The sequence below is a fragment of the Pseudophryne corroboree genome, chromosome 2, assembly GCF_028390025.1.
Source record: "Pseudophryne corroboree isolate aPseCor3 chromosome 2, aPseCor3.hap2, whole genome shotgun sequence".
In the NCBI taxonomy this organism is placed as follows: Eukaryota; Metazoa; Chordata; class Amphibia; order Anura; family Myobatrachidae; genus Pseudophryne; species Pseudophryne corroboree.
This window is the reverse complement of record NC_086445.1, coordinates 516482996-516502454: the sequence shown is the minus strand read 5'-3', so window position 1 is coordinate 516502454 and position 19459 is coordinate 516482996. Positions and strand designations below refer to the sequence as shown.

At 47.6% G+C, this 19459-nt stretch overlaps 1 protein-coding gene across 1 annotated transcript in view; it reads left to right on the top strand.

The window, feature by feature from the left end:
* AZIN2 (antizyme inhibitor 2) overlaps positions 1-19459 on the top strand; it is a 42599-nt gene that overhangs the window by 14940 nt on the left and 8200 nt on the right. The window contains exons 7-10 of the mRNA XM_063954125.1: positions 1904-2069; positions 2179-2341; positions 8886-9007; positions 15386-15600. Of these exons, the coding sequence (XP_063810195.1) occupies positions 1904-2069; positions 2179-2341; positions 8886-9007; positions 15386-15600 (666 nt within the window). The remainder of the gene's footprint in view (positions 1-1903; positions 2070-2178; positions 2342-8885; positions 9008-15385; positions 15601-19459) is intronic.

Here is a 19459-nt window from a genome sequence, read left to right as displayed (position 1 = left end):
GCCGAGCGGCTACGTGGTCGGGGGAGAACACGTTTGTAAAATTCTACAAATTTGATACCCTGGCTAAGGAGGACCTGGAGTTCTCTCATTCGGTGCTGCAGAGTCATCCGCACTCTCCCGCCCGTTTGGGAGCTTTGGTATAATCCCCATGGTCCTTTCAGGAACCCCAGCATCCACTAGGACGATAGAGAAAATAAGAATTTACTTACCGATAATTCTATTTCTCGGAGTCCGTAGTGGATGCTGGGCGCCCATCCCAAGTGCGGATTATCTGCATTACTTGTACATAGTTACAAAAATCGGGTTATTATTGTTGTGAGCCATCTTTTCAGAGGCTCCGCTGTTATCATACTGTTAACTGGGTTTAGATCACAGGTTGTACGGTGTGATTGGTGTGGCTGGTATGAGTCTTACCCGGGATTCATAAATCCTTCCTTATTGTGTACGCTCGTCCGGGCACAGTACCTAACTGAGGCTTGGAGGAGGGTCATAGGGGGAGGAGCCAGTACACACCACCTGATCGTAAAGCTTTACTTTTTGTGCCCTGTCTCCTGCGGAGCCGCTATTCCCCATGGTCCTTTCAGGAACCCCAGCATCCACTACGGACTCCGAGAAATAGAATTATTGGTAAGTAAATTCTTATTTTTATATTAATTGGAGCCATATTAATTATTAATGATAAAAGCACCAATTAGATTACAAACTTGTGGCACTACAAGTGCCAGCATGTACTTTTATCATTAATTAAGCTGGTCTCAGTTAACATAAAACACTGTTTTCATGATTTAAAATGTTAAATAATAATGGCCCATCATAATATGTATTTTCTGGGGCCCTTTAATTGAGTAATACATATGTTTAATGCGACTCTACATTGTTTTCTGCCCAGACAGATAACCTAAACACAGTTAAAGCAATCTTGCCGGGCAGAGGCACCTCTTTTATTTTGCAAGTTTTTCTGGCAATTTTCCGGCAAGCTTAGAAGTTTTAGGCTATTACACCTGACGACTTGTATGTTTGACATTGCAAAAATCAGGATGGCAACTTGTTTCCAGTGTAGAGCGAGTCTGGTGAATTTCTGGAGCGTTTGCCTCTAGTCGCATTCTGTTACATACTGTGACTTGAAACGGAGCAATCACCAGTTTTTCAAAATCAGAGGCTATTACATTCCCCCGATCGTCTCCATTAATTTGAAATAAGTACAGCTGGTGCCTTCCAGACATGGGTGGCACCTTGTTTATTTATGATCACCTAAGAAGATATTTTTTGGGGGAATTCAAATGTTTGAAAAGTCAGTTGGGTGTCTGTTTTTTCCTGTCTAATAGACAGGAAAAAACGACACCCAACCAACTTTTCAAACATTTTAATTTCCCCCTTTAACCACTTAACTGACTATTTATTTTGCCGAAAACCGTTCTGAGATTGTCAGGGTTTTTTTATGAGTGAATTAAGTGAAGAACATGACTTTAACCTTATCGCAAATTAAGTTTATCTTCCATGCCACTGCTAACACTCTCTATCTGACTGGTCACATCCTGTGCGACCAGGTCAGATAGAGCACTTGCAGGCATGGTCGCATCTGATGCGACCATGCCAGGCAAGTGGTTTTAAGTATAGAATCAAGAATGTATGTTAAACAAATGTATAACGTAGTTGGTTTGGAGAGTTCATCCATAACTATTTAGTATGCCATTCATTATATCGTTCCTACAAACTTTACATTAAATCTAAGCCATGTTGAAGATATGACATCTCATTATAATGGTAGCAGATTGGGAAGGTCTGGAAATGTGGGCACAAACGGGGATGAAAGAGATGTCTAGTATGTGCAATCTACCTGTATATGTGAAGAAGTGTTCCCTTTTGATTTCAGTGTGTGTGGTTTTTTTTTTTTGTATTTCAGTTTTCACGTGGGCAGTGGCTGCAGCAATCCCAAGGCATATGATCAGTCCATTTCAGATGCCAGACTTGTGTTTGAAATGGCATCTGAGTTTGGATACAAGATGTGGCTGCTGGATATTGGAGGAGGTTTCCCTGGGACAGATGAAGAAAAAAATCTGTTTAATGAGGTGAGAATTTTTATCTTTTTTTATCTTGAACACAAATCTGAATCAGGCAATTCATAAAATCAAAGACTCGGAAGCTCACAAACTGTATGGCTTATCTATTTCTTAACAGATTTCAGCTGTGATAAATCCAGCACTGGACCTGTATTTCCCAGAAGGCTCTGGTGTGAAGATCATTGCTGAACCTGGGAGATATTATGTGGCTTCTGCTTTCTCTTTGGCTGTAAACATAATTGCTAAGAAGGAGGTGCAGTTAGACCAATGTGGACCAGAGGGTATGTTATATTTGATTTGTTTTTGTTTTCATGGACATCCCAGTATTATACATCAGCTGTTAATACATACACTTTTTAATAATTGTAAAATATTATTTGCCACGTTCTGAGATTAGAATATTTAGATAACTGTGGGGCAGGTTTATTAAAGGGGGGTACTCACGGAGCGATCGCTGCTTAAAATCTAAGCAATCTGACTAGATTGCTTAGATTTTAAGCAAGATCGCTCCGTGTGTAGCCCCCACAGCGATACCGATGCGCAGCCCCACGCATCGCTATCGCTGCTGCTAGATTGGCCTAGCGGGTCGCTCACTTCACCCGCTGGGTGAAATGAGCGCCCCCCGTCTCCCCACATACACTCAGCACACATCGCGCTGTTCTGAGCGGCAGGAAAGATGTGTGCTGAGCGAACATCTCTCCCGCATCGGCTGGTGAGTACTGGCCTTAAGCCTTGAGAGTGATAAAGCAATGATAAGTGGAAGGTGATAACGCACAAGCCAATCACGTTCTAACTGTCAAACCCGTAATGATTGGCTGTATCACCTTACACTTACCACTCTTCAGGCTTAATACATCTGCCTCTATGTACTTTATGGTTTTACATGGTTGCCGCCTTGTATTTTGCTCAGGTCCATATTCATTGTTGGATAACAGCATTGACCAGAACGTCAGCGCTGCAAAAGTGGCAGCAGTTATTGTCTTCACGTTGTTTAAAACCATATTTCTCTATCGTCCTAGTGGATGCTGGGGTTCCTGAAAGGACCATGGGAATAGCGGCTCCGCAGGAGACAGGGCACAAAAAGTAAAGCTTTAGGATCAGGTGGTGTGCACTGGCTCCTCCCCCTATGACCCTCCTCCAAGCCTCAGTTAGATTTTTGTGCCCGGCCGAGAAGGGTGCAATCTAGGTGGCTCTCCTAAAGAGCTGCTTAGAAAAGTTTAGCTTAGGTTTTTTATTTTACAGTGAGTCCTGCTGGCAACAGGATCACTGCAACGAGGGACTTAGGGGAGAAGAAGTGAACTCACCTGCGTGCAGGATGGATTGGCTTCTTTGGCTACTGGACATTAGCTCCAGAGGGACGATCACAGGTACAGCCTGGATGGTCACCGGAGCCTCGCCGCCGGCCCCCTTGCAGATGCTGAAACAAGAAGAAGGTCCAGAATCGGCGGCATGAAGACTCCTCAGTCTTCTTAAGGTAGCGCACAGCACTGCAGCTGTGCGCCATTTCCTCTCAGCACACTTCACACGGCAGTCACTGAGGGTGCAGGGCGCTGGAAGGGGGGCGCCCTGGGAGGCAATGAAAACCTATTTTTGGCTAAAAATACCTCACATATAGCCTCCGGGGGCTATATGGAGATATTTAACCCCTGCCAGAATCCGTTAAGAGCGGGAGACGAGGCCGCCGAAAAAGGGGCGGGGCCTATCTCCTCAGCACACAGCGCCATTTTCCCTCACAGAAAGGCTGGAGGGAAGGCTCCCAGGCTCTCCCCTGCACTGCACTACAGAAACAGGGTTAAAACAGAGAGGGGGGGCACTAATTTGGCGTTAGAAATATATAAAAAAGATGCTATAAGGGAAAACACTTATATAAGGTTGTCCCTATATAATTATAGCGTTTTTGGTGTGTGCTGGCAAACTCTCCCTCTGTCTCTCCAAAGGGCTAGTAGGTCCTGTCCTCTATCAGAGCATTCCCTGTGTGTGTGCTGTGTGTCGGTACGTGTGTGTCGACATGTATGAGGACGATGTTGGTGAGGAGGCGGAGCAATTGCCTGTAATGGTGATGTCACTCTCTAGGGAGTCGACACCGGAATGGATGGCTTATTTAGGGAATTACGTGATAATGTCAACACGCGGCAAGGTCGGTTGACGACATGAGACGGCCGACAAACAATTAGTACCGGTCCAGACGTCTCAAAAACACCGTCAGGGGTTTTAAAACGCCCGTTTACTTTAGTCGGTCGACACAGACACAGACAGGGACACTGAATCCAGTGTCGACGGTGAATAAACAAACGTATTCCTTATTAGGGCCACACGTTAAGGGCAATGAAGGAGGTGTTACATATTTCTGATACTACAAGTACCACAAAAGAGGGTATTATGTGGGATGTGAAAAAACTACCGTAGTTTTTCCTGAATCAGATAAATTAAATGAAGTGTGTGATGATGCGTGGGTTCCCCCCGATAGAAAATATGGGCGGTATACCCTTTCCCGCCAGAAGTTAGGGCGCGTTGGGAAACACCCCTTAGGGTGGATAAGGCGCTCACACGCTTATCAGAACAAGTGGCGGTACCGTCTATAGATAGGGCCGTCCTCAAGGAGCCAGCTGACAGGAGGCTGGAAAATATCATAAAAAGTATATACACACATACTGGTGTTATACTGCGACCAGCGATCGCCTCAGCCTGGATGTGCAGAGCTGGGGTGGCTTGGTCGGATTCCCTGACTAAAAATATTGATACCCTTGACAGGGACAGTATTTTATTGACTATAGAGCATTTAAAGGATGCATTTCTATATATGCGAGATGCACAGAGGGATATTTGCACTCTGGCATCAAGAGTAAGTGCGATGTCCATATCTGCCAGAAGATGTTTATGGACACGACAGTGGTCAGGTGATGCAGATTCCAAACGGCACAAAGGTGTATTGCCGTATAAAGGAAGAGGAGTTATTTGGGGTCGGTCCATCGGACCTGGTGGCCACGGCAACTGCTGGAAAATCCACCGTTTTTTACCCTAAGTCACATCTCTGCAGAAAAAGACACCGTCTTTTCAGCTTCAGTCCTTTCGTCCCTATAAGAGTCATATCTGCCCAGGGATAGAGGAAAGGGAAGAAGACTGCAGCAGGCAGCCCATTCCCAGGAACAGAAGCGTTCCACCGCTTCTGACAAGCTCTCAGCATGACGCTGAGACCGTACAGGACCCCTGGATCCTACAAGTAGTATCCCAGGGGTACAGATTGGAATGTCGAGACGTTTCCCCTGCGCAGGCTCCTGAAGTCTGCTTTACCAAGGTCTCCCTCCGACAAGGAGGCAGTATGGGAAACAATTCACGAGCTGTATTCCCAGCAGGTGATAATTAAATTACCCCTCCTACAACAAGAAAAGGGGTATTATTCCACACTATATTGTGGTACTGAAGCCAGAAGGCTAGGTGAGACCTATTCTAAATCTAAAAAAATTTGAACACTTACAAAGGTTCAAATCAAGATGGAGTCACTCAGAGCAGTGATAACGAACCGGGAAGAAGGGGACTATATGGTGTCCCGAGACATCAGGGATGCTTACCTCCATGTCCCAAATTTGCCCTTATCACTAAGGGTACCTCAGGTTCGTGGTACAGAACTGTCACTATCAGTTTCAGACGCTGCCGTTTGGATTGTCCACGGCACCCCGGGTCTTTACCAAGGTAATGGCCGAAAGGATGGTTCTTCTTCGAAGAAAAGGCGTCTTAATTATCCCTTACTTGGACGATCTCCTGATAAGGGCAAAGTCCAGGGAACAGTTGGAGGTCGGAGTAGCACTATCTCGGATACTGTTACAACAGCAGGGGTGGATTCTAAATATTCCAAAATCGCAGCTGATCCCGACAACAAGTCTCCTGTGCTTAGGGATGATTCTGGACACAGTCCAGAAAAAGGTGTTTCTCCCGGAAGAGAAAGCCAGGGAGTTATCCGAGCTAGTCAGGAACCTCCTAAAATCAGTGCATCATTGCACAAGGGCCATGGTAAAAAAATGGTGACTTCCTTCGAAGCAATTCCAGTCGGCAGATTTCATGCAAGAACTTTTCAGTGGGATCTGCTGGACAAATGGTCCGGATCGCATCTTCAGATGCATCAGCGGATAACCCTATATCCAAGGACAAGGGTGTCTCTCCTGTGGTGGTTACAGAGTGCTCATCTTCTAGAGGGCCGCAGATTCGGCATTCAGTTTTGGATGTTGGTGACCACGGAGGCCAGCCCGAGAGGCTGGGGAGCAGTCACACAAGGAAAAAATTTCCAGGGAGTGTGATCAAGTCTGGAGACTTTTCTCCACATAAATATAGCTAAGGGTAAATTTATAATGCTCTAAGCTTAGCAAGACCTCTGCTTCAAGGTCAGCCGGTATTGATCCAGTGGGATAAAACATCACGGCAGTCGCCCACGTAAATAGACAGGGCGGCACAAGAAGCAGGAGGGCAGTGGCAAAAACTGCAAGGACTTTTCGCTGGGCGGAAAATCATGTGATAGCACTGTCAGCAGTGTTTCATTCCGGGAATGGAAACTGGGAAGCAGACTTCCTCAGTAGGCACGACCTCCACCCGGCAGAGTGGGAACTTCATGGGGAAGTTTTCCACATGATTGTAAACCGTTGGGAATTACCAAAGGTGGACATGATGGCGTCCCGTCTGAACAAAAAACGGGACAGGTATTGCGCCAGGTTAAGAGACCCTCAGGCAATAGCTGTGGACGTTCTGGTAACACCGTGGGTGTACCAGTCGGTGTATGTGTTCCATCCTCTGCTTTTCATACCTAAGGTACTGAGAATTATAAGACGTAGAGGAGTAAGAACTATACTCATGGCTCCGGATTGGCCAAGAAGGACTTGGTACCCGGAACTTCAAGAGATGCTCACAGAGGACTTATGGCCTCTGCCGCTAAGAAGGGACTTGTTTCAGCAAGTACCATGTCTGTTCCAAGACTTACCGCAGCTGCGTTTGACGGCATGGCGGTGGAACGCCGGATCCTAAGGGAAAAGGCATTCAGGAAGAGGTCATTCCTACCCTGGTCAAAGCCAGAAAGGAGGTGACCGCACAACATTATCACCACATGTGGCGAAAATATGTTGCGTGGTGTGAGGCCAGGAAGGCCCCACGAAGAAATTTCAACTCGGTCGATTCCTGCATTTCCTGCAAACAGGAGTGTCTATGGGCCTCAAATTGGGGTCCATTAAGGTTCAAATTTCGGCCCTGTCGATTTTTCTTCCAGAAAGAATTGGCTTCAGTTCCTGAAGTCCAGAAGTTTGTCAAGGGAGTATTGCATATACAACCCCCTTTTGTGCCTCCAGTGGCACTGTGGGATCTCAACGTAGTTCTGGGATTCCTCAAAACACATTGGTTTAAAACCAGTCAAATCTGTGGATTTGAAGCATCTCACATGAAAAGTGAACATGCTCTTGGACCTGGCCTGGACCAGGCGAGTGTCAAATTGGTGGTTTTTTTCTCAAAAAAGCCCATATCTGTTTGTCCATTCGGACAGGGCAGAGCTGCGGACTCGTCCCCAGTTCTCTCCCTAAGGTGGTGTCAGTGTTTCACCTGAACCAGCTTATTGTGGTGTCTTGCGCCTACTAGGGACTTGGAGGACTCCAAGTTGCTAGATGTGGTCAGGGCCCTGAAAATATAGGTTCCAGGACGGCTGGAGTCAGGAAAACTGACTTGCTGTTATCCTGTATGCACCCAACAAACTGGGTGCTCTTGCTTCTAAGCAGACTTTTGCTAGTTGGATGTGTAATACAATTCAGCTTGCACATTCTGTGGCAGGCCTGCCACAGCCAAAATATGTAAATGCCCATTCCACAAGGAAGGTGGGCTCATCTTGGGCGGCTGCCCGAGGGGTCTCGGCTTTACAACTTTGCCGAGCGGCTATTTAGTCAGGGGCAAACACGTTTGTAAAATCCTACAAATTTGATAACCTGGCTAAGGAGGACCTGGAGTTCTCTCATTCGGTGCTGCAGAGTCATCCGCACTCTCCCGCCCGTTTGGGAGCTTTGGTATAATCCCCATGGTCCTTTCAGGAACCCCAGCATCCACTAGGACGTTAGAGAAAATAAGAATTTACTTACCGATAATTCTATTTCTCGGAGTCCGTAGTGGATGCTGGGCGCCCATCCCAAGTGCGGATTATCTGCAATACTTGTACATAGTTACAAAAATCGGGTTATTATTGTTGTGAGCCATCTTTCAGAGGCTCCGCTGTTATCATACTGTTAACTGGGTTCAGATCACAGGTTGTACAGTGTAATTGGTGTGGCTGGTATGAGTCTTACCCGGGATTCATAAATTCTTCCTTATTGTGTACGCTCGTCCGGGCACAGTATCCTAACTGAGGCTTGGAGGAGGGTCATAGGGGGAGGAGCCAGTGCACACCACCTGATCCTAAAGCTTTACTTTTTGTGCCCTGTCTCCTGCGGAGCCGCTATTCCCATGGTCCTTTCAGGAACCCCAGCATCCACTACGGACTCCGAGAAATAGAATTATCGGTAAGTAAATTCTTATTATTAGAATGACTGTAATGCTAGAGATCTTGTAAATGTGTCTATTCTGTAATGGGCAGGTACAGAAGAAGCACTGCTGCTGCCAGTACTGTGTACTCTATATAAGTGTAGCTAGATACATCTATGGGTAAATGTACAGTATATAATAGTGAACACCTACTAATCAATGCTATAGCAAACATCAGTAACTGTGGAAACCGAAGGAATGAGCGCTATACTTTGCTTTTTAAGTGTTTTCTTTCTTTTTTGGGATAAAAACGTAAATACTAAATTAGAATTTTCTCTATTTAAGATGAAGAGATCTGTCCTAAGAAGAACATCATGTATTATGTTAATGATGGTGTTTATGGATCATTCAACTGTATCTTCTTTGATCATGCTCACCATGCTCATCCTCAACCCATCCTTCTCAAGGTACAGGTTTCCTCATTGCTGTTTATATGATTACTGATTGCATATTTAACCTGTACCAAATAAAAGAAACTTGTGTGATTGTATAAAGCTACTCTGAGTTACCTGTTGTTAAATTAGGTTTCTCTGACGTCCTAGTGGATGCTGGGAACTCCGTAAGGACCATTGGGAATAGCGGCTCCGCAGGAGACTGGGCACAACTAAAGAAAGCTTTTAGGTCACCTGGTGTGCACTGGCTCCTCCCACTATGACCCTCCTCCAAGCCTCAGTTAGATTTTGTGCCCGGCCGAGGTTGGATGCACACTAGGGGCTCTCCTGAGCTTCTAAAAAGAAAGTATATAATTAGGTTTTTTATTTTACAGTGAGACCTGCTGGCAACAGGCTCACTGCAGCGAGGGACTAAGGGGAGAAGAAGCGAACCTAACTGCTTGCAGCTAGCTTGGGCTTCTTAGGCTACTGGACACCATTAGCTCCAGAGGGATCGACCGCATGGAACTGGCCTTGGTGTTCGGTCCCGGAGCCGCGCCGCCGTCCCCCTTTCAGAGCCAGAAGCAAGAAGAGGTCCGGAAAATCGGCGGCAGAAGACATCAGTCTTCACCAAGGTAGCGCACAGCACTGCAGCTGTGCGCCATTGCTCCTCATACACACTTCACACTCCGGTCACTGAGGGTGCAGGGCGCTAGGGGGGGGCGCCCTGAGCAGCAATAAAAACACCTTGGCTGGCAAAAATACCACAATATATAGCCCCAGAGGCTATATATGTGATAATTACCCCTGCCAGAATCCATAAAAAAGCGGGAGAATAGTCTGCGAAAAAGGGGCGGAGCTATCTCCTTCAGCACACTGGCGCCATTTCTCCCTCACAGCTCCGCTGGAAGGAAGCTCCCTGGCTCTCCCCTGCAGTCTACACTACAGAAAAGGGTAAAAAAGAGAGGGGGGCACTAAATTTAGGCGCAGTATATATAACAGCAGCTATAGGGGACATAATTCAGTTAGTCCCTGCATTATATAGCGCTCTGGTGTGTGCTGGCATACTCTCACTCTGTCTCCCCAAAGGGCTTTTGTGGGTCCTGTTTTCTGTTAGAGCATTCCCTGTGTGTGTGCGGTGTGTCGGTACGGCTGTGTCGACATGTTTGATGAGGATAATGATGTGGAGGCGGAGCAGATGCCTATAGAAGGGATGTCACCCCCTGCGGGGCAGACACCTGAGTGGATGGACTTATGGAAGGAATTGCGTGCACGTGTCGACTCCTTACACAAAAAATTTGACGACATGCCAAATGCTGGACAGCCGGCTTCTCAGCTCGTGCCTGTCCAGGCGTCTCAAATGCCATCGGGGGCTCTAAAACGCCCGCTACCTCAGATGGCAGACGCGGATGTCGAAACGGATACTGACACCAGTGTCGACGACGATGAATCTAGTCTAATGTCCACTAAGGCCATTCGTTGCATGATTGAAGCAATGAAAGAGGTGTTACACATTTCAGATATAAACCCAGGTACCACTAAAAAGGGTATTATGTTTGGGGAGAAAAAACTACCCGTAGTTTTTCCCCCATCAGAAGAATTAAATGAAGTGTGTGAAGAAGCGTGGGCTTTCCCTGATAAAAGATTGGTAATCTCTAAGAAGTTACTAATGGCGTTCCCTTTCCCGCCAGAGGATAGGTCACGTTGGAAGATACCCCCTAGGGTGGATAAAGCGCTCACACGTTTGTCTAAAAAGGTGGCACTACCGTCTCCGGATACGGCCGCCCTCAAGGAACCTGCTGATAGAGAGCAGGAGGCGATCCTAAAGTCTGTATATACACACTCAGGCATTATACTTAGACCAGCTATTGCGTCAGCATGGATGTGCAGTGCTGCCGCTGCGTGGTCAGATTCCCTGTCAGAAAATATTGACACCCTAGACAGGGACACTATTCTGCTAACCATAGAGCATATAAAAGACTCAGTCTTATACATGAGAGATGCACAGAGGGAGATCTGCCGGCTGGCATCTAAAATAAGTGCATTGTCCATCTCTGCTAGGAGAGGCCTATGGACTCGCCAGTGGACAGGAGAAGCAGATTCAAAAGGGGATGGTCTCTCGGACCTAGTTTCCACAGCAACTGCTGGGAAGTCAGCATTTTTACCCCATGTTCCCTCACAGCCTAAAAAGGCGCCGTTTTATCAGGTACAGTCCTTTCGGACTCAGAAAAACAGGCGTGGAAAAGGCGGGTCCTTTCTGTCCAGAGGCAGAGGTAGGGGAAAAAGGCTGCAACAAACAGCAGGTTCCCAGGAGCAAAAGTCCTCCCCCGCTTCTTCCAAGTCCGCCGCATGACGGTGGGGCTCCACAGGCGGAGCCAGGTACGGTGGGGGGCCGCCTCAAAAATTTCAGCGATCAGTGGGCTCGCTCACAGGTGGATCCCTGGATCCTGCAAATAGTATCTCAAGGGTACAAACTGGAATTCGAGGCGTCTCCACCCCACCGGTTCCTAAAATCTGCCTTGCCGATTACTCCTTCAGACAGGGAGGCCGTGCTAGCGGCAATTCACAAGCTGTATTCCCAGCAGGTGATAATCAAGGTGCCCCTACTTCAACAAGGACGGGGTTACTATTCCACACTGTTTGTGGTACCGAAACCGGACGGTTCGGTGAGACCCATTTTAAATTTGAAATCCTTGAACACGTACATAAAAAAATCCAAGTTCAAGATGGAATCGCTCAGGGCGGTTATTGCAAGCCTGGACGAGGGGGATTACATGGTATCCCTGGACATCAAGGATGCTTACCTGCATGTCCCCATTTACCATCCTCACCAGGAGAGGTCCAAGGAGCAGTTGTTGGTGGGAGTAGCACTATCTCAGGAGGTGCTACACCAGCACGGTTGGATTCTGAATATTCCAAAATCACATCTGATTCCGACGACACGTCTACTGTTCCTGGGTATGATTCTGGATACAGTCCAGAAAAAAGTGTTTCTCCCGGAGGAGAAAGCCAAGGAGCTGTCATCTCTAGTCAGAGACCTCCTGAAACCAAAACGGGTATCGGTGCATCACTGCACGCGGGTCCTGGGAAAGATGGTGGCTTCTTACGAAGCAATTCCTTTCGGCAGGTTCCATGCCAGAATCTTTCAGTGGGACCTGTTGGACAAATGGTCCGGATCGCATCTTCAGATGCATCGCCTAATAACCCTGTCTCCAAGAACCAGGGTGTCTCTGCTGTGGTGGTTGCAGAGTGCTCATCTTCTAGAGGGCCGCAGATTCGGCATACAGGACTGGGTCCTGGTGACCACGGATGCCAGCCTTCGAGGCTGGGGGGCAGTCACACAGGGAAGAAACTTCCAAGGGCTGTGGTCGAGTCAGGAGACTTCCCTACACATAAATATTCTGGAACTAAGGGCCATTTACAATGCCCTAAGTCAGGCAAAATCCCTGCTTCTACACCAGCCGGTACTGATCCAGTCAGACAACATCACGGCAGTCGCCCATGTAAATCGACAGGGCGGCACAAGAAGCAGGATAGCAATGGCAGAAGCCACAAGGATTCTCCGATGGGCAGAAAATCACGTACTAGCACTGTCAGCAGTGTTCATTCCGGGAGTGGACAACTGGGAAGCAGACTTTCTCAGCAGGTACGACCTCCACCCGGGAGAGTGGGGACTTCATCCAGAAGTCTTCACGCTGATTGTAAATCGATGGGAACGGCCACAGGTGGACATGATGGCGTCCCGCCTAAACAAAAAACTAGAGAGATATTGCGCCAGGTCAAGGGACCCTCAGGCGATAGCTGTGGACGCTCTAGTGACACCGTGGGTGTACCAGTCAGTTTATGTGTTCCCTCCTCTGCCTCTCATACCAATGGTACTGAGAATAATAAGAAGGAGAGGAGTAAGAACAATACTCGTGGTTCCGGATTGGCCAAGACGAGCGTGGTACCCGGAACTTCAAGAGATGATCTCAGAGGACCCATGGCCTCTGCCGCTCAGACAGGACCTGCTGCAGCAGGGGCCCTGTCTGTTCCAAGACTTACCGCGGCTGCGTTTGACGGCATGGCGGTTGAACACCGGATCCTGAAGGAAAAGGGCATTCCGGAGGAAGTCATTCCTACGCTGATTAAAGCCAGGAAAGATGTAACTGCAAAGCATTATCACCGCATATGGCGGAAATATGTTGCTTGGTGTGAGGCCAAAAAGGCCCCAACAGAGGAATTTCAACTGGGTCGATTTCTGCATTTCCTACAAGCAGGAGTGACTATGGGCCTGAAATTAGGCTCCATTAAGGTACAGATCTCGGCTCTGTCGATTTTCTTCCAGAAAGAACTAGCTTCACTACCTGAAGTTCAGACGTTTGTGAAAGGAGTGCTGCATATTCAGCCCCCGTTTGTGCCTCCAGTGGCACCTTAGGATCTCAACGTGGTGTTGAGTTTCTTAAAATCACATTGGTTTGAGCCACTTAAAACCGTGGATCTAAAATATCTCACGTGGAAAGTGGTCATTTTATTGGCCTTGGCTTCAGCCAGGCGTGTGTCAGAATTGGCGGCTTTGTCATGTAAAAGCCCTTATCTGATTTTCCATATGGATAGGGCGGAATTGAGGACTCGTCCCCAGTTTCTCCCTAAGGTGGTATCAGCTTTTCACTTGAACCAACCTATTGTGGTGCCTGCGGCTACTAGGGACTTGGAGGATTCCAAGTTACTGGACGTAGTCAGGGCCTTGAAAATTTATGTTTCCAGGACGGCTAGAGTCAGGAAAACTGACTCGCTATTTATCCTGTATGCACCCAACAAACTGGGTGCTCCTGCTTCTAAGCAGACTATTGCTCGCTGGATTTGTAGCACAATTCAGCTGGCGCATTCTGCGGCTGGACTGCCGCATCCTAAATCAGTAAAAGCCCATTCCACAAGGAAGGTGGGCTCATCTTGGGCGGCTGCCCGAGGGGTCTCGGCTTTACAACTTTGCCGAGCTGCTACTTGGTCAGGGGCAAACACGTTTGCAAAATTCTACAAATTTGATACCCTGGCTGAGGAGGACCTTGAGTTCTCTCATTCGGTGCTGCAGAGTCATCCGCACTCTCCCGCCCGTTTGGGAGCTTTGGTATAATCCCCATGGTCCTTACGGAGTTCCCAGCATCCACTAGGACGTCAGAGAAAATAAGATTTTACTTACCGGTAAATCTATTTCTCGTAGTCCGTAGTGGATGCTGGGCGCCCATCCCAAGTGCGGATTGTCTGCAATACTTGTACATAGTTATTGTTAACTAACGGGTTATTGTTGAGCCATCTGTTGAGAGGCTCAGTTGTTTTCATACTGTTAAACTGGGTATAGTATCACGAGTTATACGGTGTGATTGGTGTGGCTGGTGGGAGTCTTACCCGGGATTCAAAATCCTTCCTTATTATGTCAGCTCGTCCGGGCACAGTGTCCTAACTGAGGCTTGGAGGAGGGTCATAGTGGGAGGAGCCAGTGCACACCAGGTGACCTAAAAGCTTTCTTTAGTTGTGCCCAGTCTCCTGCGGAGCCGCTATTCCCCATGGTCCTTACGGAGTTCCCAGCATCCACTACGGACTACGAGAAATAGATTTACCGGTAAGTAAAATCTTATTTTCAGTTATAGACTAGTCATTAAAACTTACTTTTTCAAACCCAACACAGTTAAAGGGCGTGTGCTTGTGGGCAAATTAACACCTGCTTATTAAGGGGTATATTCATAACGCAGAGGAAAGCCCTGTTTTGTGGAAGACAGGGTTTTCCTTTGCTGTGGGCTATTCACAGAATGGGTTACGGTGGAGAAGTTCCTGATTTCTCCAGTGACACAACTGCTCCATGCGATTTCATGAAGGAACTGAAAGCTCTGCTTCTCCATGGAGTTCAGATGCGCCATCTCAGGATAGTGCAATCTGAACATCACTGCCGAAATGGCAAGGAAGCTCAATGCTTCCCTGCTCTCTACATGGCACTAGCTCTGACCTTCTAGCAGCCCCTGCAGGCTTCTGGGAGCTCAGCTGGCGGTACATGCACAGACTGGACCGGCCGGCTGACCCCATGCAGAGGAGACCACAGGATAAGAAGGCACCGCTGGAGCTCTGGATACTGGATCGCATTGCCGGAAAGATAAGTATACATGAATTGCTACTTACCAAAGCCGTCTATCGCATCAAACTGATGATGTGTAGTGATAATTAACAATTCATGTTTCGTTTTGTACATGAATAGACCCCTAAATGCATTGAATGCTTGTTAAAATTGCTGAGACAAAAAAAAATCCCTATTCTGACATGCATAAATTACACACAACAGGCAAATGTTACACTGTCCGCAAGTATCTACCAACACTTTCTAAATGATAAGACCGCAACCTGTTATGTACGCTTAATCACTGATTTCCCCTATCTCTTACTCAGAAGCCTTCTCCTGACCAGCCTTTGTACAGCAGCAGTTTATGGGGACCAACATGTGACGGATTAGATCTAATTAATGAGCATGTTCAACTGCCCGAGCTAAATGTTGGCGACTGGCTCCTGTTTGACAACATGGGGGCCTACACAGTGGCAGCATCTTCAACATTCAATGGCTTTCAACAATCCCGTATCCACTATGCAATGCCACGGGCAACCTGGTAAGGACATGTTTTTTTATTTCCTTCTACTGCGCTATTGGTGATGGCGACATGTCTGTTGTTCTGCTGCATTTTGCTTTCAGGGGAAATAGTCGCACAGACGCCTATAATCTTAATGTGATTTTATTAATATCATGCATATGTCCTTTCCCATTTCTTATATCATAAAATAATATGTTCCTCAGTAGGTGCTCCTGGTATATAGTTAAACATATAAAGACCAAAAGAAGCATTTTGCTTTCAGCATAGAATTATTTGGAGTGTAACGTGAAATATAGAGTTTTATTATTTCTCTGACGTCCTAGTGGATGCTGGGAACTCCGAAAGGACCATGGGGAATAGCGGCTCCGCAGGAGACTGGGCACAAAAGTAAAAGCTTTAGGACTAGCTGGTGTGCACTGGCTCCTCCCCCTATGACCCTCCTCCAAGCCTCAGTTAGATTTTTGTGCCCGAACGAGAAGGGTGCAATCTAGGTGGCTCTCCTGAGCTGCTTAGAGTAAAAGTTTAAATTAGGTTTTTTATTTTCAGTGAGTCCTGCTGGCAACAGGCTCACTGCATCGAGGGACTAAGGGGAGAAGAAGCGAACTCACCTGTGTGCAGAGTGGATTGGGCTTCTTAGGCTACTGGACATTAGCTCCAGAGGGACGATCACAGGCCCAGCCATGGATGGGTCCCAGAGCCGCGCTGCCGTCCCCCTTACAGAGCCAGAAGAGCAGAAGAGGTCCGGAAAATCGTCGGCAGAAGACGTCCTGTCTTCAATAAGGTAGCGCACAGCACCGCAGCTGTGCGCCATTGCTCTCAGCACACTTCACACTCCGGTCACTGAGGGTGCAGGGCGCTGGGGGAGGGGCGCCCTGAGACGCAATAAAAATACCTTAGATGGCAAAAAATACATCACATATAGCTCCTGGGCTATATGGATGCATTTAACCCCTGCCAGAATACATAGGAAAACGGGAGATAGGCTCCGCCCCCTTATCGGCGGCCTTATCTCCTCAGCACACTGGCGCCATTTTCCCTCACAGCTCCGTTGGAGGGAAGCTCCCTGGCTCTCCCCTGCAGTCACTACACTACAGAAAGGGTTAAAAAAGAGAGGGGGGCACTAATTACGCGCAGTATTGAAATTACAGCAGCTATAAGGGGAAAAACACTTATATAAGGTTATCCCTATATATATATATATAGCGCGCTCTGGTGTGTGCTGGCAAACTCTCCCTCTGTCTCCCCAAAGGGCTAGTGGGGTCCTGTCCTCTATCAGAGCATTCCCTGTGTGTGTGCTGTGTGTCGGTACGTTTGTGTCGACATGTATGAGGAGAAAAATGATGTGGAGACGGAGCAGATTGCCTGTAATAGTGATGTCACCCCCTAGGGGGTCGACACCTGAGTGGATGAAATGTTGGAAGGAATTACGTGACAGTGTCAGCTCTGTATAAAAGACAGTGGTTGACATGAGACAGCCGGCTACTCAGCTTGTGCCTGTCCAGACGTCTCATAGGCCGTCAGGGGCTCTAAAGCGCCCGTTACCTCAGATGGCAGATATAGACGCCGACACGGATACTGACTCCAGTGTCGACGGTGAAGAGACAAATGTGACTTCCAGTAGGGCCACACGTTACATGATTGAGGCAATGAAAAATGTTTTACACATTTCTGATAATACGAGTACCACCAAAAAGGGGTATTATGTTCGGTGAGGAAAAACTACCTGTAGTTTTCCTGAATCTGAGAAATTAAATGAGGTGTGTGATGATGCGTGGGTTTCCCCCGATAACAACTGATAATTTCTAAAATGTTATTGGCATTATATCCTTTCCCGCCAGAGGTTAGGGTGCGTTGGGAAACACCCCCTAGGGTTGATAAAGCGCTCACACGCTTGTAAGGGCTCTACCCTCTCCTGAGATGGCCGCCCTTAAGGATCCTGCTGATAGAAAGCAGGAGGGTATCCTAAAATGTATTTTCTCTATCGTCCTAGTGGATGCTGGGGTTCCTGAAAGGACCATGGGGAATAGCGGCTCCGCAGGAGACAGGGCACAAAAAGTAAAGCTTTACGATCAGGTGGTGTGTACTGGCTCCTCCCCCTATGACCCTCCTCCAAGCCTCAGTTAGATTTTTGTGCCCGGCCGAGAAGGGTGCAATCTAGGTGGCTCTCCTAAAGAGCTGCTTAGAAAAGTTTAGCTTAGGTTTTTTATTTTACAGTGAGTCCTGCTGGCAACAGGATCACTGCAACGAGGGACTTAGGGGAGAAGAAGTGAACTCACCTGCGTGCAGGATGGATTGGCTTCTTGGCTACTGGACATCAGCTCCAGAGGGACGATCACAGGTACAGCCTGGATGGTCACCGGAGCCTTGCCGCCGGCCCCCTTGCAGATGCTGAAGTAAGAAGAGGTCCAGAATCGGCGGCAGAAGACTCCTCAGTCTTCTAAAGGTAGCGCACAGCACTGCAGCTGTGCGCCATTTTCCTCTCAGCACACTTCACACGGCAGTCACTGAGGGTGCAGGGCGCTGGGAGGGGGGCGCCCTGGGAGGCAAATGAAAACCTATTTTGGCTAAAAATACCTCACATATAGCCTCCGGAGGCTATATGGAGATATTTAACCCCTGCCAGAATCCGTTAAGAGCGGGAGACGAGGCCGCCGAAAAAGGGGCGGGGCCTATCTCCTCAGCACATAGCGCCATTTTCCCTCACAGAAAGGCTGGAGGGAAGGCTCCCAGGCTCTCCCCTGCACTGCACTACAGAAACAGGGTTAAAACAGAGAGGGGGGGCACTAATTTGGCGTTAGAAATATATAAAAAAGATGCTATAAGGGAAAACACTTATATAAGGTTGTCCCTATATAATTATAGCGTTTTTGGTGTGTGCTGGCAAACTCTCCCTCTGTCTCTCCAAAGGGCTAGTGGGTCCTGTCCTCTATCAGAGCATTCCCTGTGTGTGTGCTGTGTGTCGGTACGTGTGTGTCGACATGTATGAGGACGATGTTGGTGAGGAGGCGGAGCAATTGCCTGTAATGGTGATGTCACTCTCTAGGGAGTCGACACCGGAATGGATGGCTTATTTAGGGAATTACGTGATAATGTCAACACGCTGCAAGGTCGGTTGACGACATGAGACGGCCGACAAACAATTAGTACCGGTCCAGACGTCTCAAAAACACCGTCAGGGGTTTTAAAACGCCCGTTTACTTTAGTCGGTCGACACAGACACAGACAGGGACACTGAATCCAGTGTCGACGGTGAATAAACAAACGTATTCCTTATTAGGGCCACACGTTAAAGGCAATGAAGGAGGTGTTACATATTTCTGATACTACAAGTACCACAAAAGAGGGTATTATGTGGGATGTAAAAAAAAAAACTACCGTAGTTTTTCCTGAATCAGATAAATTAAATGAAGTGTGTGATGATGCGTGGGTTCCCCCCGATAGAAAATTATGGGCGGTATACCCTTTCCCGCCAGAAGTTAGGGCGCGTTGGGAAACACCCCTTAGGGTGGATAAGGCGCTCACACGCTTATCAAAACAAGTGGCGGTACCGTCTATAGATAGGGCCGTCCTCAAGGACCAGCTGACAGGAGGCTGGAAAATATCATAAAAAGTATATACACACATACTGGTGTTATACTGCGACCAGCGATCGCCTCAGCCTGGATGTGCAGAGCTGGGGTGGCTTGGTCGGATTCCCTGACTAAAAATATTGATACCCTTGACAGGGACAGTATTTTATTGACTATAGAGCATTTAAAGGATGCATTTCTATATATGCGAGATGCACAGAGGGATATTTGCACTCTGGCATCAAGAGTAAATGCGATGTCCATATCTGCCAGAAGATGTTATGGACACGACAGTGGTCAGGTGATGC